Here is a 19,499-nt window from a genome sequence, read left to right as displayed (position 1 = left end):
TATGAGTCTCTTTTCCAAACTTCTGAGACTACGGAAGATGAAGAGAAGAATGAAAGTGATGACAGAGATGAGGAGGAAATTTGTGTGGAAAATATGGAAGTGGAATGAACAAAAATAATGTCCTACCTTACTTACTTACTGGCTTTTAAGGAACCCAGAGGTTCATTGCCGCCCTCACATAAGCCCGCCATTGGTCCCTATCCTGAGCAAGATTAAGCCAGTCTCTTACCATCATATCCCACCTCCCTCAAATCCATTTTAATATTATCTTCCCACCTACGTCTCGGCCTCCCCAAAGGTCTTTTTCCCTCCGGCCTCCCAAATAACACTCTATATACATTTCTGGATTAACCCATACGTGCTACATGTCCTACCCATCTCAAACGTCTGGGTTTTATGTTCCTAATTATGTCAGGTAATAATGTCCTACCTCGTTTGAAAAATATTTTTTTACTACTCTACATGTTCATGATGTGTTACCTTGTTCAATAAACTTCTGTTCCTTATTTTATTTTGAAAACATTTTCAACTTTTCAAAATGTTCGTGATTTGTTATTTTGTGTGGAATAAATGTCATAAGTTCTAAATATTTATGATTCGTTATTTTGTTTTGAAAACATTACTAACTTTTCGAAATGTTCGTTATTTGCTATGTTATGTGGAAAATATCTCAAGTTCTAAAAATGTCAATGTTAATAATATTGCTGTATCTTATATAAAAATATGTAATACATTTTTACAATGACTACATACAGCTTACATTTATTTTTGAATTGAAAATACGTTCTCCAGAAAAGGGGCCCATAACATGTATTAATTTTATACATCATTCTTTAAATATATGACATTGGATTAAAATGCTTTTAGCATTTCTGTTATATTATGTAAAAAACACAATACTTCTTATCCAGCAGTTTCATATTCATTTGTTAGTGCATTTATTGCACTGCTTTAAAAATTTCAACTCTATACAGTACAGTATATTATTAATTGATTAACTAGTGGACTTACTCGTGTTAATTATGTAAGATTTGTCCGGTTTACATAATTAACACGAGTAAGTCCACTAGTTAATCAATTAATTATATTCAAGTGTTAAAAGTAGTGTATGCAAGATACAAAATGGATTATCAATACAGTATATTATCTCAGAACAGCATTTTGGAGTATGGGCCCTCATTGCAGCTACGTCCTCAATTATTATAAAATAATACCGAGTAATTTGGAATGATACAATCTTTTAAAATATAATTTTCATATTTCATTAATGTAATAAATAATGTAAAGCAAAATATAATACAGTACATATGATGCATATTGCTCTTCAAAATTTAGGTACGTTATTGGTACTTCATCCAATCAACACAACACTACACTGCCCACTTTACCATGAAATGATGCCATAGTTCATTGGAGACTCTGCAATTGCTTGGTTTTTTATGATTTGGAATACTGAAGAAAGAGTTAGTAGGATATTTGCATATCTTGATTCTTAGATTCGAATGAAACCAGCTGTATTTAGTGGGTTTTTTCTGTATATATGCACGTATTTTTTATTTAATAAACCCTTTACCATTACTTCTCATATCATCCTTTCAACTACCGTGATAGACCTACCCTGCACCATAGGCGGAGAGAGAACAGTTTCCTTGGGGGGGGGGGGAAGAAAAACCATAGAATCTCGATATAACGGGGTTATGGGGGACATTATTTACCTCCACCCCCCCGTTCCCCGTTATAGCTGGACCGTGGTACAGTATATCGGAAAATGATCATTTAATAAAGGTATTTTCGGAGGCATGTTTCTTACATTGCTACATCCATATCCACAATGTTTCGGGCCGAATTGTGTAGGGCTTGAACTGTAGGTCTACTACAAATTGTAATAGGGGCTTGAACTGTAGGTCTACTACAAATTATAATAGGGGCTTGAACTGTAGGTCTAATACAAATTATAATAGAGTATAACTTAAAACAATCTCCCTATTTTTCTCTCTTGTACACAAACACATATACCAGTATACATCAATAACACTACGTAACAGTGCTAACAGAAACTTTTTTATCTGAAGCTTAACCCCCTGAAGATATATGAAATATAAATTCTAATTATTTTACTTAATCTCTCGTCTTTAAGTTTACACATTGTATGGGGATCACTTTTCTTTTTCTGCATTGTTGTGCAGTATGTTAATCATATTTCTCCAAGTGGCAGCCTGAACACCTGCAGACTTCTAACACATGAGTATAGGCTGTTACAGAAGAAACAGTATAATGCTTCCATTCCTCAAATGAGGTATAGAAATTCTTATACATTCAGAAATTTAAAATAAATATTATAATCCAGACACATGATCTGAAGACACTGATTCGTCAATTTGAGCACAGAAACTTAATTATAAACAGAAGCAAGAAAAATCTTTTGAATTAAATTATTTTCTAATGTTGATAGAAAAAAAAAAGAGTTCAGACAAGTTGGAGGAGGCAATGCCCCCCATAACTACGTCTATGCGATGAATGAGTGGCGAAAAATAAGTTAAGAGTTACATTGCATCAAAAATAATTTTATTTGTTGCCAATATGCTTCTACAAATATATAAAAAAATGAGCAATACAAAAATTAATTCGGATAAGAATTGTCCCAATATTTTCCCACAACCAATAATATGGACGAAGAGCACAAGATGCAGCATCACAGAACTGTTAGCAGACGATGTCTTGATTTCAGAAGAAAACTGTACTGGTATAGATAAGAATACTTTATTTGCAAACACAAGCTTCGAAAATTTTTTTTTTTTTCCTTTTGATAACCTTCCCCTCTTATCCTATTTTTCAGGGTAAGTCAAAGACAAAAATCCAGTGTTTTGAATTACATCTGAGAAATAATTTTATAGAAGTTCCTGTTTTCATAACCTTGGCACTAAGAGGAGGTAGGGAAAGAACCACAATTTTCACATGAATGACAATGGAGTGAACTTCATATCAGTTCTGAAATCATTTGTAAAAATTTGATCCCAAATTCTTTTAATCTTTAGTCTTAAGCTGTACTAACTATATCACTTCCAATACTAAAGATTCGTTATACAAGGTGAGCCAATGAAATGGGCGATTTTCAGATTCGTGTCTTTTCAGCTGATGTCGGGTATTTTAATTGTTACATGCAACAATCTATTCAGCCACTGGCATAGCTCTGTAGATTAAGGCGCTTGCCTTCTGATCCGGAGTTGTGTTCGGGCACAGGTTCGATTCCCGCTTCAGCTGATTACCTAGTTGGGTTTTTCCGAGGTTTTCCCCAACCGTAAGGCAAACTTCAGGTAATCTATGGCGAATACTCGGTCTCATCTCGCGATCATCAATCCCATTGATGCTAAATAACCTAGTTGTTGATACAGCGTCGTTAAATAACCAAGTAAAAAAAACAATCTATTCTTCATTCAATAGCATTTGTTTATAATGGATCGTTTGATGGGTGAACAACATGCTTTTGATATTAAGACATATTACAAAAATAAGATAGTTTCATTGCTTCACAACGGCTATTTCAACGTATTACAATATCCATCGCAATGATCCGATACCATCAGCCATGCAATAAAAATCTGGATTCAGAACTTTGAACTAACTGGTTCTGCGTTAAAGAAGAAGTCTCCAGGTAAGCAAAGATCTGTATATACCCCAGAAAACATCAACACCTTGAGAGTTGCTATAATCTGTAGTCCTAAACGTTCTGCCCATCGTCATGCAATTTCACTTGGCTTGTCAAACACCAGTATACGAAGAATTCTTCATAAGGACTTACACATGCATCCAAACAAAATTCATGTAGTGCAGGCATCAAAAGATGCCGATGAAGTAAACCGTATGACTTTTTGTCAACAATTCTTGGATCTAAATGTTAACGAAAACCTTGTCCACAATATGGTGATGAGTGATGAAGTTCATTTTCATCTCTCTGGATACGTCAATAAACAAAACTTTCGACACTGGTCACCAACTAACCCTTATGAAATGCATGGGGAACCATTACACAGTGTCAAAGTCACAGTTTGGTATGCAATAATGTCATTTGGAATCATCGGTCCTTATTTCTTTGAGGACAATAATGGGACATCTGTTACTGTAACATCACAGCGATATGTCCGAATGATTCAAGAATTTTTGTCTCCACAAATTGCCAATAATCCTCTCATCAATAGAGACACGTGGTTTCAACAGAATGGTGCGACTAGTCACACGGCTAGACTTAGACTTGAATGTGTGCAACGAAATGGGTCCCACCTGCAGGATGGAGTGTTCAGAAAATAAGAATTTCATGAGGTACAGATAAATGCTATAGTATATACTTTAATGTAAAGTGAAAGTTTCGTTTCAAACTAATCAGAGCAATAATTATTAAAGTTTTAAAATCGCCTGTTTCATTGGCTCACCTTGTATAAGTAGACATTCGTCATATAATATTACAAGTACAAATTACTAGTTACTAGTCTATAATATTTCATGCATTGATTACTCTTTCTTATAATTTAATGCATTGTTTACCAGTTACAAGTCAACATTAACTAATAAGTCGAGAACTCATTTATAAATGTGTGTTTTCTTATTACTGATAAATGTTTGACTATACTAATTATATCAAGCAATTTTTACATGTGATATCTTTGTAAAGCTTGTTTGCATCGTGAAGATGTCAAAGAAAATTTTATAGAAAATATCCGAAATGCTTAACACCAAGTTAATCTTTAATTTAAAAATTAATGTCACGCGGTTCCCTTATAATGTGAATATCGGAGTTCGGTGCACGATTAGCATGCACAGAATAATCAGGCTGGTATTCATTGAATAGGCAGTAAATTTTGAAATTACATTATCTTAATGATATATTTGAATGTATTCTTCAGTAAATTTACAAAAGAAAAAAAAAACTTACGAGCACTATGTGTAACAACTGCACCAATTCAAACTTATCATTAACTGAGACAAGATATTTAATGATAAAGTAATTAGTTAAGAATTGTGGATATCTTTCTCGCCATATTTAAATTCTTGTGATTCTTATTTTCAAGTACATGAGCGTCCATTCTCAGTTGGTATAGCAGCTGGCTACGGACTGGAAGGTCCGGGGTTCGATCCCAGGTGGTGACAGGATTTTTTCCCGTTGCCAAACTTTCAGAACGGCCCCGAGGTTCACTCAGCCTCCTATAAAATTGAGTACCAGGTCTTTCCAGGGGCAAAAGGTGATCAGAGCGTGGTGCCGACCACACCACCTCATTCTAGTGCCGAGGTCATGGAAAGCATGGGGCTCTACCTCCATGTCCCCCAAATGCCTTCATGGCAAGTTATGGGGATACCTTTACCTTTACCTTTACATAAGCGTCCATTAAATTTATTTTTCCGAAATTCTGTTCGAGTTTTCATCTGCAAATGGTGAACATGTTTCAGAGTGGTTGTTTCTGATGAAATCAGCAGTGGAAATTGAAATTTGTCATAAATATCTTTTTGGAATGCACTTACCTATCTACCTAAATTTAACCTATACGTAAAAACTAGAATTTTCCTATTATACTAAAAGAGAAGATAAATATCAAAACATCTACTCAACTTACAAAGTAGGTGAAAGTGGAAATTATTTATATAGTCTGGACTACTACAATAATATAAAATGTTTTATTTTATTAATTTCCTTCAATTTTCAACGATTTGGGCGTAATAAATCTCAAGTAGAGACTGTTAGCTGAATAATATTTACGTAAAGATTAATTTTTGGTCCTACAGAATTTATCTGTTACGATAATAATGGTTATTAGAGGAGAAATAATATATCTTAATATCTGTGCATCATCTTGAGCTACTCATAAAGTTAACAGTTGTACCACTGTAATTAGACATCTGCTAAAACAGTTTGAGGGCTGGCAGAATCCTTCCTGTACATGACCCGAATCCCACCCGGAAGTCATCACCCTGGCAGTAACCTGCAACAGAAAACTCATGAACAGACTGAACGCACAGGAAGACTAGACCTACACTCACGGCAACTCTCGTACCTGTGATAATAACTTCGTCTAGATCCTGCAGGAACTTGCGAGTGCTCCCATCCAAGAGGCGAATAGGCTTGGTGCCCTTCCAACTCAGCTCCAGCATGGACCCATATGAGTCAGTGGTCTGTAAGGATCACGGCAATGTACAATACCAGTATCCTTGTTAGTATATAATCAATCAGACTTTAAAATCCTGTGATTTAATACTGTAAGAGCCTATGAGTATAAAACACTGTAATAAAATATATTGGACGGGAACAGTAAGTCTGGCTTGGTACTATTCGACAGGAGTAGGCTATGTGCTGGTACCAGGTTTCCCCTTTTCCCTTCCTCGTCTTTACCATCATCACCCATTCCATACAATACACTTACACATACACTCACCCTAGTACACGACATAAATTTCAACAAATACACATCATGTAGGCTACAGCGTGGTCTGCCAAAGTGGTGTGTAACTAGAAATTGGGGCCACAGTCCTGCCATCTATCCGTAATTTTCGGAACCCGAATCACGTAAAGTGAAGTGGGTAGGCATTGGATACATACATATTTTCAATTAATTGTAAAGATATTGGAGCTCTAAATTTTATTTTTTGTGCTTGATCAAGAATAATCATTAAGAATATTATTTCGCGCTTAAGGGAAATAGTAGGACATACCCAAATAAAAATAAAACGCAGTATAGCCTGTCTTAAGGAATTACAAATTGTAACAAAAGAACTGTCACGTTATTTAAATAAACAACTACTTTACTGTGTTAATGTGAAACTGTGTTGGTATTATACCTTAATTAACTAATTTCGATGTTTCTAGTCTAGAATTCAGATGACAATGTACATCACATCGAAACTAGTCAATTACGGTAAAATAGTTATTTATTTAAATACCGGTAACTTAACAGTTCTTTAGTGATATATAAGTGTTAAAAGGGTGTAATCAAGAATAAAGTTTCATATACTGGTAATGTTTCTAACAGTTAAATTTTTAACTGGCATGGAATCAGAGACAGGAAAATAAGTGAGGAAAAATCCGACAAACAGTCATTCCGAAATTATGATTTTTATTTTGCAACACTGAAAGTGTGAAGGAATAGTAAACAAGAATTATTTAAATATTAGGCCTATACACAACAAAGCGAAAACAAAAGATAGAAATCAATTTTGTAGGACATAACTTTTATACCAAATGAACCAAGAGAAATGGCAATAGTGAAATTTCGACTTTTAAAAGCACATTTTACATTGAGATTATCGTCATAGATTAGGAATTTACACATCCTCAATATGTATTATCAGCTATAAGAGAGTTCTGTCATCAAGAAATGCAACATTCTTCAACTTAAACTACTCCGTCATTCTAAAAGAAAATGCTGTTATACAAAATTGGAGTATAGCTACTATTACTAATACTACTGTACTGCTACTACTACAACTACCATACTTCTACTCCTACTACCATATTACTGCTACTACTATTGTACTACTACAATTTGGTACAGTGTAACTCACCTCGCCACTGATGGTGCCAGATGCCATCATGTCACCAGGATTGATATTGCAGCCGCTGGTGGTGTGGTGTGCCAGCTGCTGTTTGGCTGTCCAGTACAGATATTTGTAGTTGGAACGGCACACTGTGCTAGCCACAGACTTATCCGCTGCAACAAATGTTATACTATTTAGAAGACGAATTTCGATTGCATTATGTAAGTCTGGAAAAGTAACGTTTCAAAGTTGAATCACGTCAAGAGGAGGGAACATTTAAGAACATATTCTCAAGAACTGACTTATCGGAAATTGAGAAAAGCAGAATAAATCAATACATTATGAAATACATTCTGAACAATAACGTTTATGAGTGTGGGAATCAGCATATATGTTAGAGACATTGTGTCGTTGGATGTAGGTACATGGAAGAAGGAGAGTAAACATAGAGCGATGGTGATACTGTATTTTTGAAACCATTAAAACAGGCTAGTTAAAATTACACTGTTATTTAGTGTGTCTTATAACTAATGTAAATTGAAACTGGAAATATTTTTCCAGTCAAACAATCAATCAAAGTACACACTTCTGAATGGTCAATAATTGATAATTATTCTTCTTCTGAAATAACCGCAAGAGAAAAAAAACTCTATGATAGACAGATGTTATTTAGAAACATAATTAACCACAGAATTACTATGTAAAACAGCTATTTCTAACTTCCAACTGTGTAACTATTCACCTTCTTAGAATTAGTTTACTGTCATCACAAAATTATCTAATATGACAGAGGACTAAAAGATCGATATAGAACATCTGAATATATGTCAAGCCAGGAAGAAGTATTCAGATATTATTATTATTATTATTATTATTATTATTATTATTATTATTGTTAAATATTACAGAGAAAGAATGATACTGTAAAATTCTGAGCATTAAATACATCAGTATAAGCATACATATACGTGCTCACATAAATATATCTGTATAGCCTACACACACAGGTACGGTACACCAGAAGCATACTTATGTGTGGGCTAACTGAGGCCATGGCCCAATACAGGAGATTTTGGAGGTCGGCAAAATTGATCCTTTATACCTAATCAGTGGATGTTAAAAATGAGGTACGTACTACATATTACTGTAGAGCATTATTTATCAATTTATTTTAGTTCAATAAGGTTGGTTGTGACCTACATCAGATGCCTTGGTGGTTACAAATGGGTTATAGACAATTATATTATTTCACTTATTCTTAATTTTTTCTCTGTGCACTAAGCAGAGATAATTGTTAGATAATCACTTCTTAACACATTTAGAATGTTCTAGTGATAGTATGGAATCACTTCGTTTCAAATCACTTACTGTAAAGCAGGGTGTCTTTGAACATTTGAAAATGTTTTTGTAAATTAAACCAGAACTTGTTCATAATCACATTTCGAGGAGGATTAGTTTCCTAAATTAATTTTTAGTTCATCGATTGCATAATCGAGAATTCTTTCACGTTCTTAATACCAAACCAGTATAAATAGCCACGTTTTCGTAGTACCCATGCGGCATCCCTTTGTGTAGTTATCTTCCTCAGTTCGCATGATTGACTTAAGAACAGCCACTTGTATCATTGTAGCTACTACCACTCTGTTGCCGCTCTAATAAAGTGAAAATGAAAAATGCACATGGCAATGTATTATTATTATTATTATTATTATTATTATTATTATTATTAGAGGCAGGAAATTTAGGCATTGAAACTTCTTAAAATAGGCAGAAAAAGGCACATTAAAAAGCTAAAATATGCTAGAGCTCCAATTTTTATTAAATTATTTTCTTACAACGTCTAGAAACTAAAAAAGGCGAAATTGACTTCGAGCCATAATGTAAATAGAGGGGGCGTCATTTGAAGATGGTCCAGGGCAGTAAATACCTTAAATACGGCTCTGAAACACGCACGCATACACATTTGTGAATAACCACCATGTAAACTCTATTATCAGGCAGTACATCTCACTTGATGTGTGTCAGAGAAAGAACAATTGTTTGTATACATCTGAATTCTGATTAGTGTAATATGTAGCTAGTTGGCGATGTATGCAATGGAAGAGAAAGGAACTAGCCATCCTACCCCATTATCTGTTGACTTAGTTGCCTTATAAGTGGTGCCTTGTTGGTATCACTTGTGAGGCTCAGACTTGTCTTCGGACAGTTGACTAAACAACAACAACAACCATGTAAACAACCAATATAGAAAGAAAAGACAATATATGAGATATACGAGAAGCAATGATAAAGAAATAATACAGTATTATTGTTACATTGTGTGATGTCGTGCCTACATACATGGTACTCATGCTAACTCCAATGATTCTCATGATTTCTTTCCCCCTCTTGTATGGAAGAGGGACCCGAAGGTTTGCACTGCAGCCTGAGGCTTCCATTCTGTGAGTGATTGGGTAGCTGAACAGCTGCGCTCTTGTACAAGTACAGCATGCCTCATTGTGAGCTTTACCTTGACTATGGTGGATGATGATATGTGAGTTAATTATGGCGAAATGAGTCCGAGTTCCAATGCCGAAAGTTACCCAGCAAATATGCTTCAATTGGTTGACAGAAAACCCCGGAAAATAACTCCAACCAGGTACAATAACTTGTTTCAACCAGAATTTGAACCCAGGCCTACTTGTTACACGGTCAGACGTGCTAATCGTTACTCCACAGCAGTGGACATTCCCTTGGTTACTTGTTTTGTAGAGTGTTTACCACTTGGAGTTCGAGTTAGTCTTCTGAAAAATTGTATGTTTTATTCCTACTGCACCTGTTTAAATATGATTATGAAATATAAAGAAAGGATGAAATAACGTCAGGAATAATCTAAGAAAATTTGTCCCAATAATTTTTCTAGATTACAAATTCCATTTAGACTTGCTTGAATTTGAACTCTGGTTCCAGTGTGGAAATTTAAGATATTAGCCATTCCGTTTATACTGTACTATTTCTTAATAACTGGCGTGTTAGCCATTGAGTTAACAATGCATCTTAATAAAGTTACATGCATTAAAGACAGTGAAATGAAAGTAATTTAAGGATATACGCACGCTTGATGTCGACCTGCAGGTGCATGTCGAAGTTGTATGGGTCGTCATGCTGCAGGTAGGGTAGTGGCTGCACGTCCTGCTTGTAGTTGTCCACAATGAATGGCGTGAGGGCCTCCATTGTCACCACCCACGGCGAGATGGATGTGCCCACATTCTTGGCGAGGAATGGGCCCAGGGGAACGTATTCCCACTTCTGGATATCGCGAGCTGTAACCACATGTGCGTGTCCATCAGAATGATTATGGAGGGTTACAAATGTCATTACAGTTGCGCCACTCACCACTCCAGTCGTTCATGAGCACCATGCCAAATATGTGTTCGTGGGCCTCACTGATGGGCACGGGCTCCCCGAGTTTCGTTGGTGGGCCTCCCACAAAGAAGGCCACCTCTAGCTCGAAATCCATGAGACGGCTTGGACCAAACACGGGATTTGCGCCCTCCACTGGGCATGTCTGTCCATTAGGCCGTCGGATTGGTGTGCCAGATACGACAACAGAGGAAGCACGGCCATGATAGGCAACAGGGAGGTGCTTCCTGCAACATGATATGTTTGACATTAAATACGAAGTATTCGTGTTCAAATTCTGCCAAGGACAACGGATTTTAAGTGACAATAAATGTCTTTGGTATGTTTTCCATGGAAGGAAAGGGAAGCTGGTCTCCATTATCTGCTGGCCTAGTTGCCTCATAAGTGGTGACTTCTTGCTATCACTTGTGGGGTTCAGACCTGTCTTCGGGCAGTTGACTAACAACACAACACAATTTAAATTTGAATTTTGATATTGTCTGACAGTCTCTGACATGGTCAGGGAGAGAACTGCAGAAGCGTGGAATTGATATGCTGAAAGATGATGAGTAGAAGGATATTCTGTGCAGAGGAATAGAGAGGTACATGTTCCGGGTTCAAGGTGAAAGATAAATAAAACGAGAAATTAGGTAATCATATGACGAATTGTCGACCTCATCTCGCCAAATACTATCTTACTATCACCAATTCCATCAATGCTAAATAACCTACATAGTAGCTGATACAGCGTCGTTAAATAACAGACTGAAAAAAGTTAAGATTGAGGTTCTTTACACTTACCAGTTTGGCAGGAGAGCATTGTCCTTATCGCGGAACATGATTCCCACATTGGTGGCATGGTGGATAGACGAGTAGAAATCAGTGTAATCACCCACATGGGCTGGCAGGTGCATCGTGGCCTCTGACTGTGGTACAATTGACCTGCAGATGATAAATGAAGGAGTGAAAATGGTATAACTGTTCCATCAAAAATCGAGGAAATGCCATTTCTGCATGCTGACCTGCCGTGGCATGCATAAGCGTCCCCTAACTGGTGAAGAGGGAATATTACTGGTGGAGTTGTCCGACACTCCAAGCTAGGTCATAATGGTCATGTGGACCTGCTAACCAATGGCAGTGTGGTCCTCTTAAACAGTTTGGGGATTGCGTGTAGGTGATATAACCACCATAACATAAAAATATGGTGCCTACATTAAAATGGTTACGTATATTTTTTGCTACATCACTCTTCTATTTTGGAGAGGAAGGGAGTGAATGGTTTTATTGACGACGACGACAACAACAATAACAACATGTACTTTATAGAGTGCAACTCTGTTAACGGTATATTTGGTGATGAGAAATAAATGTGTTAAACATTACTATGATAGTTTAATATCTAAGTGTTTTCTTGTGTTTCAGTTACTGTTAAAAAATCGACTGGAGATTTTGGATTATTCTGATGGTAAATTTGTGATTCTTAAATGAAGGAAAATAGGTTAGAGTTTTCATACAGTCAATAGACCTATGATATTCTGGAAAGAATGGTTAATATTAAGAGAAAGAGATGTCCACCGCTGTGGTCTTGTGGTAGCATCTTCGCTCACTCACTCCTATGGATGAATATCAGGTAACTTTATCAGGCCCTTGGAACCCCAGTCATTCTCGCCACTTTCTTTCCTCCCTTATCATCACTTCATCTCCATTTCTGGTTGTCCTACTTGGTTTTCAACCCTTCGAAGCTGCTGACTTTCTTGGCTGGCCTCCATGGATATGTCAAGAAGTGATAGTTGGTGGCCAACAGCGGAACCCACTTCCTTCCCCCCAGGAAATGTGGGAGGGCTGTTTGCGTACAATGGTACAAGAGTTAGAATGATGGCGAGGACTGGTTGTAAGGGTATTGGCGGTTTGGCTGGTGTGGTGTAGGTGCACAATAGACCTCAGGTCCTGGTGCATGGGATGTTCCCCTTCCGCCCTCATAGCGAGAGAAAAGAGAGAGATAATTATATTAAAACATCATATATGACCCCAACGTTTATTGCTTTGTTGAGGGGAGTCATAATTATTACGCTTAAAATCACGTTTATCCTCTTGATTCTGATGGAGAATTGCGGAGAAGACAAATTATCTTTGTATAAATGAAGGTTGATTGAGGTTCTGGCTGATATGTGCATCTACAGTATTATCAGGCAGTACATCTCACTTGACAGTGTCAGAGGAAGAACAATTGTTTGTATGCATCTGAAGTCTGACTAGTGTAATATATAGCTAATCGGCGATGTATGCAATGGCGGGGGAAAGGAATTGACCACACTACCCCATTATCTCCTGGCTTAGTTGCCTCATGAGTGATGCCTTATTGGTGTCACTTTTGAAGTTCAGACCTGTCTTCGGACAGTTGACTAAACAACAACAAATGAAAGCTACTGTGCTGTAGAAATTATTTAATCTAATTAACATAGTAATTATATTCATTGACATAAACGTCTAACGAATCTCGCAAAATTGTAGCTTACTCTTTTACCTGGCACGGAGTTGGCTGTCTTCTTGCAGGGTAGGGTCGTCGACAGACAGTAGGGTCTGCAAGCGTGTCCTCGCCTCTTGCCAGGCAGGTCTCCCCAGTGCCATGAAACCATTGAGTGTCTCCTGCAACAAGGCCAGCTGCCCATGAAAGATCTGAACTCCGTATATTGTGAGCTGTTATTGTGACGACTTATACTCACCTGCTGGAACACACGACGCAGCTCAGCATTTTGAAACAAGTGGCTCACAGCTGACAGGTCCAGAATCTGGTCGCCTATTGCCACCCCAATACGATGAGTGGCCTGGAATTAAATACGACACAAAGTATTTTTGAAAAGTGTGTTTGTTCATCTATTGGATATTTTTACTTTCTACGTTAACAATTAGTTTTAGTTTGCAAGTAATTGCATTAAACGTTGCCAAGTTCACAAAAAAAAAATATTAACGGTAGGCCTACAATGTAATGTCATTATGTTAAATTCAAATGACAGTTTATTGGCAAGTGGGCTTAACATTTTCTCTATATACAGGAGCGCCATAGAGGTTTTTCGTCTCAGTAGCGGCAAAACACTTCGTCCACATGGTGTTAATTTTTAAGAGCAACACTGTACTAATATATGTCCCCTGATATGAAACCATCGCACACACATCGTAAACACAGTGTGTTTTAAGAAATGACAGGGATTCATAGTATCCTTATGTTGTAATTGGGTGGAAACATTTGTGTTCTCGGTTGGGTGTTATTGTGATATTTAGATTTTTAACGAATTGGCACCCGACCTCACCCCATTAGATTTTTACCTTTGGGTTGTCTATGCAACACCAGTGAATGATGCAGAGGAGCTATTGCAACGTGTTGAAAATGCATGCCAATGGATCCGTGATGACAACATGGTGTTTGAGAGAACTCGCCAGTCGTGTGTACGTCTTGCTGAAGCAGGTGTAAGCAATGGAGGGGGACAAATTGAGCACCTTTTGTAAAGGTTAAATGACAAGTTATTATATACCAAACATGTACTTGTGACAACAAAAAAAGAACAAAGGCAAAGTATGACCATTTCTCCAATAAATAAGCATTTTCCGACAAATTTTCATATAAGGAATTGTTCTTATTTTTTATCCAGGATCACGCTCATGCGTTTTCCAAACATACTTATGACTCACCCTATATATATATATATATTTATAATTGTCATTATAATAATTACACTAGTCACGGCTCTACTGTCGCACAATGAAAACTTGTAAGCCGCTTGTTACACGACAGCTCATGTTATTTCAAAGAAAAATAACCTGCTGCATGCTAACATTGTCAACTTATTGATTAAATACCTGAAATTTGAAGAGTTCGTTTGGTTAGAAAATAGTAATACTGTACCTATTATTCGACTTTAAAGTTAACGAATTTATGTTCAGTATTTTTCTTTTTCCATCGTTGATATCGTATTCTTTACAGTAATTTAAAAAAAAAGATCCCATTTTTGAATAACTTTACAAATTACCAACAGTTTACAACACTTATTTTATTTAATTTGTTGTGACAGATATAATATATTATTAATCATGGCAGTTGAAATGATCTACCATAGAGTAGAACAAGTAGTAGGCCTACACAAGTTATGATTTTTTTTTTCACTTTATTATGCTTTCCGGCTCTAAAAGCCATACAGCTTATGTTTAAACGAAAGTAATTCTGAGAATCAAGTCCAAGAGACCCCTATCCTACATAAATGGTAATGTTAAATATAGGCATCGCATCAAGTTATGATGTGCTTGAAGATGAGTGTCTGTGATCGTGATCGTTAGATTAGAGAATAAGACTTGTTAATACTAAGTTAGGATGCGAAAAAGATTAGCGATGAATATGGATAGTAATCAAACTTAAATCAGAAAAGAAACAGAAAGTGCTTTTTTTTCCTTATGTACGGAGGAGGATCCGAAGGCTTAAACTGCTTATTGTGCTCACCACTCCTATTCTAATGATTGGATAGCCGAACGCCGTGCTCTTGTAACAACCCGGACTATGGTATGAATGATGATGAATGATGATATATGAATTAATGATGGCAAAATGAGTCCGAAGTCCAACGCCGAAAGTTATCCAGCAATTCTGCTTCATTTGGTTGAAGGAAAACCTCGGAAAAACCTCCACCAGGTAACTTGTTCCAACCAGGATTTGAACCGGATCCGCGCGTTTCATGGCCAGGCATGCTAACCGTTACTCCACAGCGTGGACCCTATTGTACTATATCATTATTGACAAATAATTGAAGTTTTATTTAATTTTATTTTCTGTGTAGGTATCATTTCCTCATTTTGCTACTTACATTTAAATATCGATTATTCAATTCGATTTAATTTTTGTGGGTAGATTTTTATGTTCAATGGTCAGCATTTTTTAATGGCCCGGGAGCGGCAAAAATTGTAAATACAGCTCAGAATTTAATTATTATAATCTGGTTGCTAGGATACGAAGACGTGCTGGTTAAACCGACTTAAGAAAAGATCTAAGTTAATTCTGTATATATGTAGTCTTAGAAAAATGCTTTGTCATACAGATACTTTAGAAGTCCCAGAAAGGAGGCAGTGCGCATGATCAGACATAGGTACAACGAAACAAAACTAATTTTATTACCTCAACTTGTTCTTTCGTGAATCAGATCGCTCGTTCTCTGATCATACGCACCGTCTCCTTTCTGGGAATTATAACGTATCTTTGCGACAAAGTTTTTTCTAAGACTGTATATTGTAGATTAGTACAAAAATGAACCTTAGGCTGTTAAGTCGCAATAGCTATTAGAATACGAAAACCCACTACGAAATATCTATAATTTTATTTTTATATATGTGCATTGTTAATAAAAGCATACGGAAGTGGGGTCACTGTGCCCACTCGTCCACACGTTGTCGGTGGCTTGAGCCGCTGCGTCACGACCTTGTCGCGAAGGTCGAATGACCTTGACAGCGTGTTGCTATGTCGGGATCACGGTGGTCTGGACAAATGAGAACCAGTCTATTTATTTAATTTAAGGAAAACGCTTTATAAACAGCAATAACTGTTTTCCATGTATAAACATTTTCTTCGCAGTTCACCACCTTACTTTCATATGCACTGCAGATGCAGGTTTGATGAGCGATAATTTTTTTTATAATAGTAATCACGATACAATTGATGTTTCTCCAATCACTGAATGATAAGGTGATTTTTTACATTGCTTGTTATAAGTAACAAATTATTTTCGTTCATGCGTTCACACTAAGTTAAATAAACAAATCTGAATAATAGTCTTTAATTATTAAACACGAATGTGTAAAACTTCCCATATTTTTTTATATTTGTTCTGGCCCAAGACCTTGCACGGTGAGAGGTGCTAGTGGAGTTTTGGCGGAATAATGATGAGAGGGAAATAGGAGAAAACACCCCACCCCCCTAAAAAATCCTTCGCCCGATATGTGAAACACAAATTTCTTCATGACAGACGGGTTCAAATTCTGGTCGCCACGATGGAAGGCCGAGAGGCCAACCACACGGACACGGGCGAACTTTACTGGATATTATTTGTGGTATAACAACGGTACTGAAGAGGAAAGGTACGAAAGTGTTAAGTTTTCAACATTTCCTACGCTCCTATATGGTCATAATTTTGAGTACACGTGTTTAAAAGGCAGATATAAAGATGTTAAAAACTGTCACTATATATAGACGTGCAGAAAAACAAAACTCAACGAATCCGTCCGCTAAGAATTGCACGTGTTTAATTTGGCAGAAAAAGCAGTAATTACAAATTAAAAAATTAATCAGATTGAAATGATAAACAAACCTCAAGGTCAACGAAACCAAAATTATCTTTCAACAGAATGATTACTATTACTACTACTACCACCACCACCAATAATAATAATAATAATAATAGTAATAATAATAATAATAATAATAATAATAATATCTTGAGCTTGACAGTTCATGGAGGCCTTACGCCTATATTCTTCAGCGGAGATGATCTTTCAACCAGTACTGGGATAACGTGTGGTTCCCACTAACAGAACGATTACCAAACTATAACCCGAAGATTGTAATTTGCAACCGTGATAAGCTTTTAAGTATAATCAGTGATGATTTCAATGTTCTACCGGTCCAGAAGATATTTTGATGTGGTAATGCTTTGAATAAATATAAATAATAATAATAATAATAATAATAATAATAATAATAATAATAATTATTATTATTATTATTATTATTATTATTATTATTATTATTATGTCCATATATTATCATTATCACCATTTCTGCGGCGTAACTTAAATGTTATAACTCTTAAATATTTTAGCCGCCAATACTAATTACTAACATATACAACGAAGTAATTTTTGTTGTTGTAATGATGCTATGAACTTTTTTAAATCGTACAAATTTCTAATGTAGAGGCTAGTTTAGATCACTGTCACACTTAACTACAGCCTATAACGGCTGTAACGACAATATTTGTTTGAAAATGACATTTCGTTCAACAGGTGCAGCAATGCTGGACACAGTCTTCCCCACCGCAATTCTCATCCTTACGTTATCAGACGTCGAGAAAACTCCATATGGCAGATTTTCCAAGGGAAAGTCCGAGTTTTCCGGATAAGAAATGAAGCTCTTCATGTTTCACGCAGTTCTAACCGGTTTCACTATAATACAATACTCCCCCCTTTTCCCACCTCGTCTTATCAAGTTTTACAATAACAAGTTTTAAATATTGCGCTAATATACATTCAACTGTCTGAATAAAAAATGTATGACACCAGATGTAGACACCTTCTCATTCGTTCAGCCCAGGGACAGTGTTGCCAATATGTTATTTTTACCACCAGTTTCTAGAGCCTCTTTTATGAACTTTCAGTCTTGTGGCATATGTCTACCGGACATGGCAAACATTCATAAATGCCTCTTCTTCACTTGAAGAGAGGGAATCTCGATTGAATAAATGCTTCTCCTACAAAATTCAGTTTTTGTCGTATGGACATCTTTTCACTAAGCCCCTCAATTATCTGGTGCCAATTTTTAAATTCTTGTGACATGTTAAATATTAGACGTTTTTAAAATCAAAGCAATGTTAAATTCTGTACCATCAAGTTATACTTCCCTTAATGCTATGTCTGCATTAGAAAAGACTCATTTTCTTTTCTTTCAACCTTTTTGTACTTGAGCATTTCGTGACGTTACAGCATAAATAAATATATGCATATCTTTTATAACATCCGTTTTAAGAGACTTTCATGTAGAACGTTGGATAGATTTTCAGCATTTAAGTGTTATCAACAATCAATTACTGTTATGTGTATTTTCTATGGAGCTTTCATTTTCTGAATTATTACCGGTACGCCAAAATGGTCACTGATATTCTGTTACCACATTTGTTTTTTTACCCGTCTTCTTCCACCCTTCTGAAGAGTGTGTATTACCATCTTATAGTGTACCAGTATTAATACATTTAAGATAATAATTCTTCATGTATGCGAAAATAATGGCTTTGTAAACTGTACCAAATATCCTAACCGCCTTGACACATTTTCATAAAATATAACTTTGATTGTTCTCTTTCCAAAAATGAAAAACAAATCCTTTGCGCAATAGTCCATGAAGAGTGAAGATCTACCAGTCGAGTGCTGGCTTCATGTCCACATGTCCCAAGAGATGTGAACGGTCATCCAACCAGTGTGGGGTAACATGTGGATAGTATGATGATCACTCCAGCCATTATAGCAGCTTGCAAAATCAGATGTTACTACTTTTTGTAAATACATTGACCGAAATTTCTTCTATGGTGAAAACTCGAATCAGCGCTCATTCTGTATCTCTAGTCCAAGACATGTCGTTTTAAATCACGAAGCTATGGCGTGGGAATTCTATTTCCTACCTAAAAATTTATTAGGGTTTTTACATTCAAAGTAAAGAAACGTTTGTATAAGAATTTTCAAAATAAATGTAACAATCTATATTTTACATACTGTTATTGATTGCTGTTGTTTTCCCTGTTTACTGCTCCTTACCTTCCTCTTCATGTACCTGGTAGAAGCACGCTGGTCACAAG

The 19,499-nt window shown here is 36.3% G+C and overlaps 1 protein-coding gene across 1 annotated transcript; it reads right to left on the bottom strand.

Moving 5' to 3' along the window:
- Window positions 1–2,548: 2,548 nt before the first annotated feature.
- Faa (fumarylacetoacetate hydrolase) lies at window positions 2,549–18,152 on the bottom strand. The gene is made up of 9 exons (XM_069847493.1): window positions 17,987–18,152; window positions 13,623–13,724; window positions 13,424–13,545; window positions 11,701–11,841; window positions 10,894–11,147; window positions 10,614–10,820; window positions 7,546–7,691; window positions 6,042–6,159; window positions 2,549–5,969 (listed from the first exon to the last, which is right to left on the bottom strand). The coding sequence occupies exons 1-9, from the start codon at window positions 18,068–18,070 to the stop codon at window positions 5,890–5,892; spliced, it is 1,254 nt and encodes a 417-aa protein (XP_069703594.1). The 5' UTR covers window positions 18,071–18,152; the 3' UTR covers window positions 2,549–5,889.
- Window positions 18,153–19,499: the final 1,347 nt, after the last annotated feature.

Source organism: Periplaneta americana, chromosome 15 (assembly GCF_040183065.1).
Source record: "Periplaneta americana isolate PAMFEO1 chromosome 15, P.americana_PAMFEO1_priV1, whole genome shotgun sequence".
NCBI classification, from domain to species: Eukaryota; Metazoa; Arthropoda; class Insecta; order Blattodea; family Blattidae; genus Periplaneta; species Periplaneta americana.
This window is presented reverse-complemented; position numbering and strand designations above follow the sequence as displayed.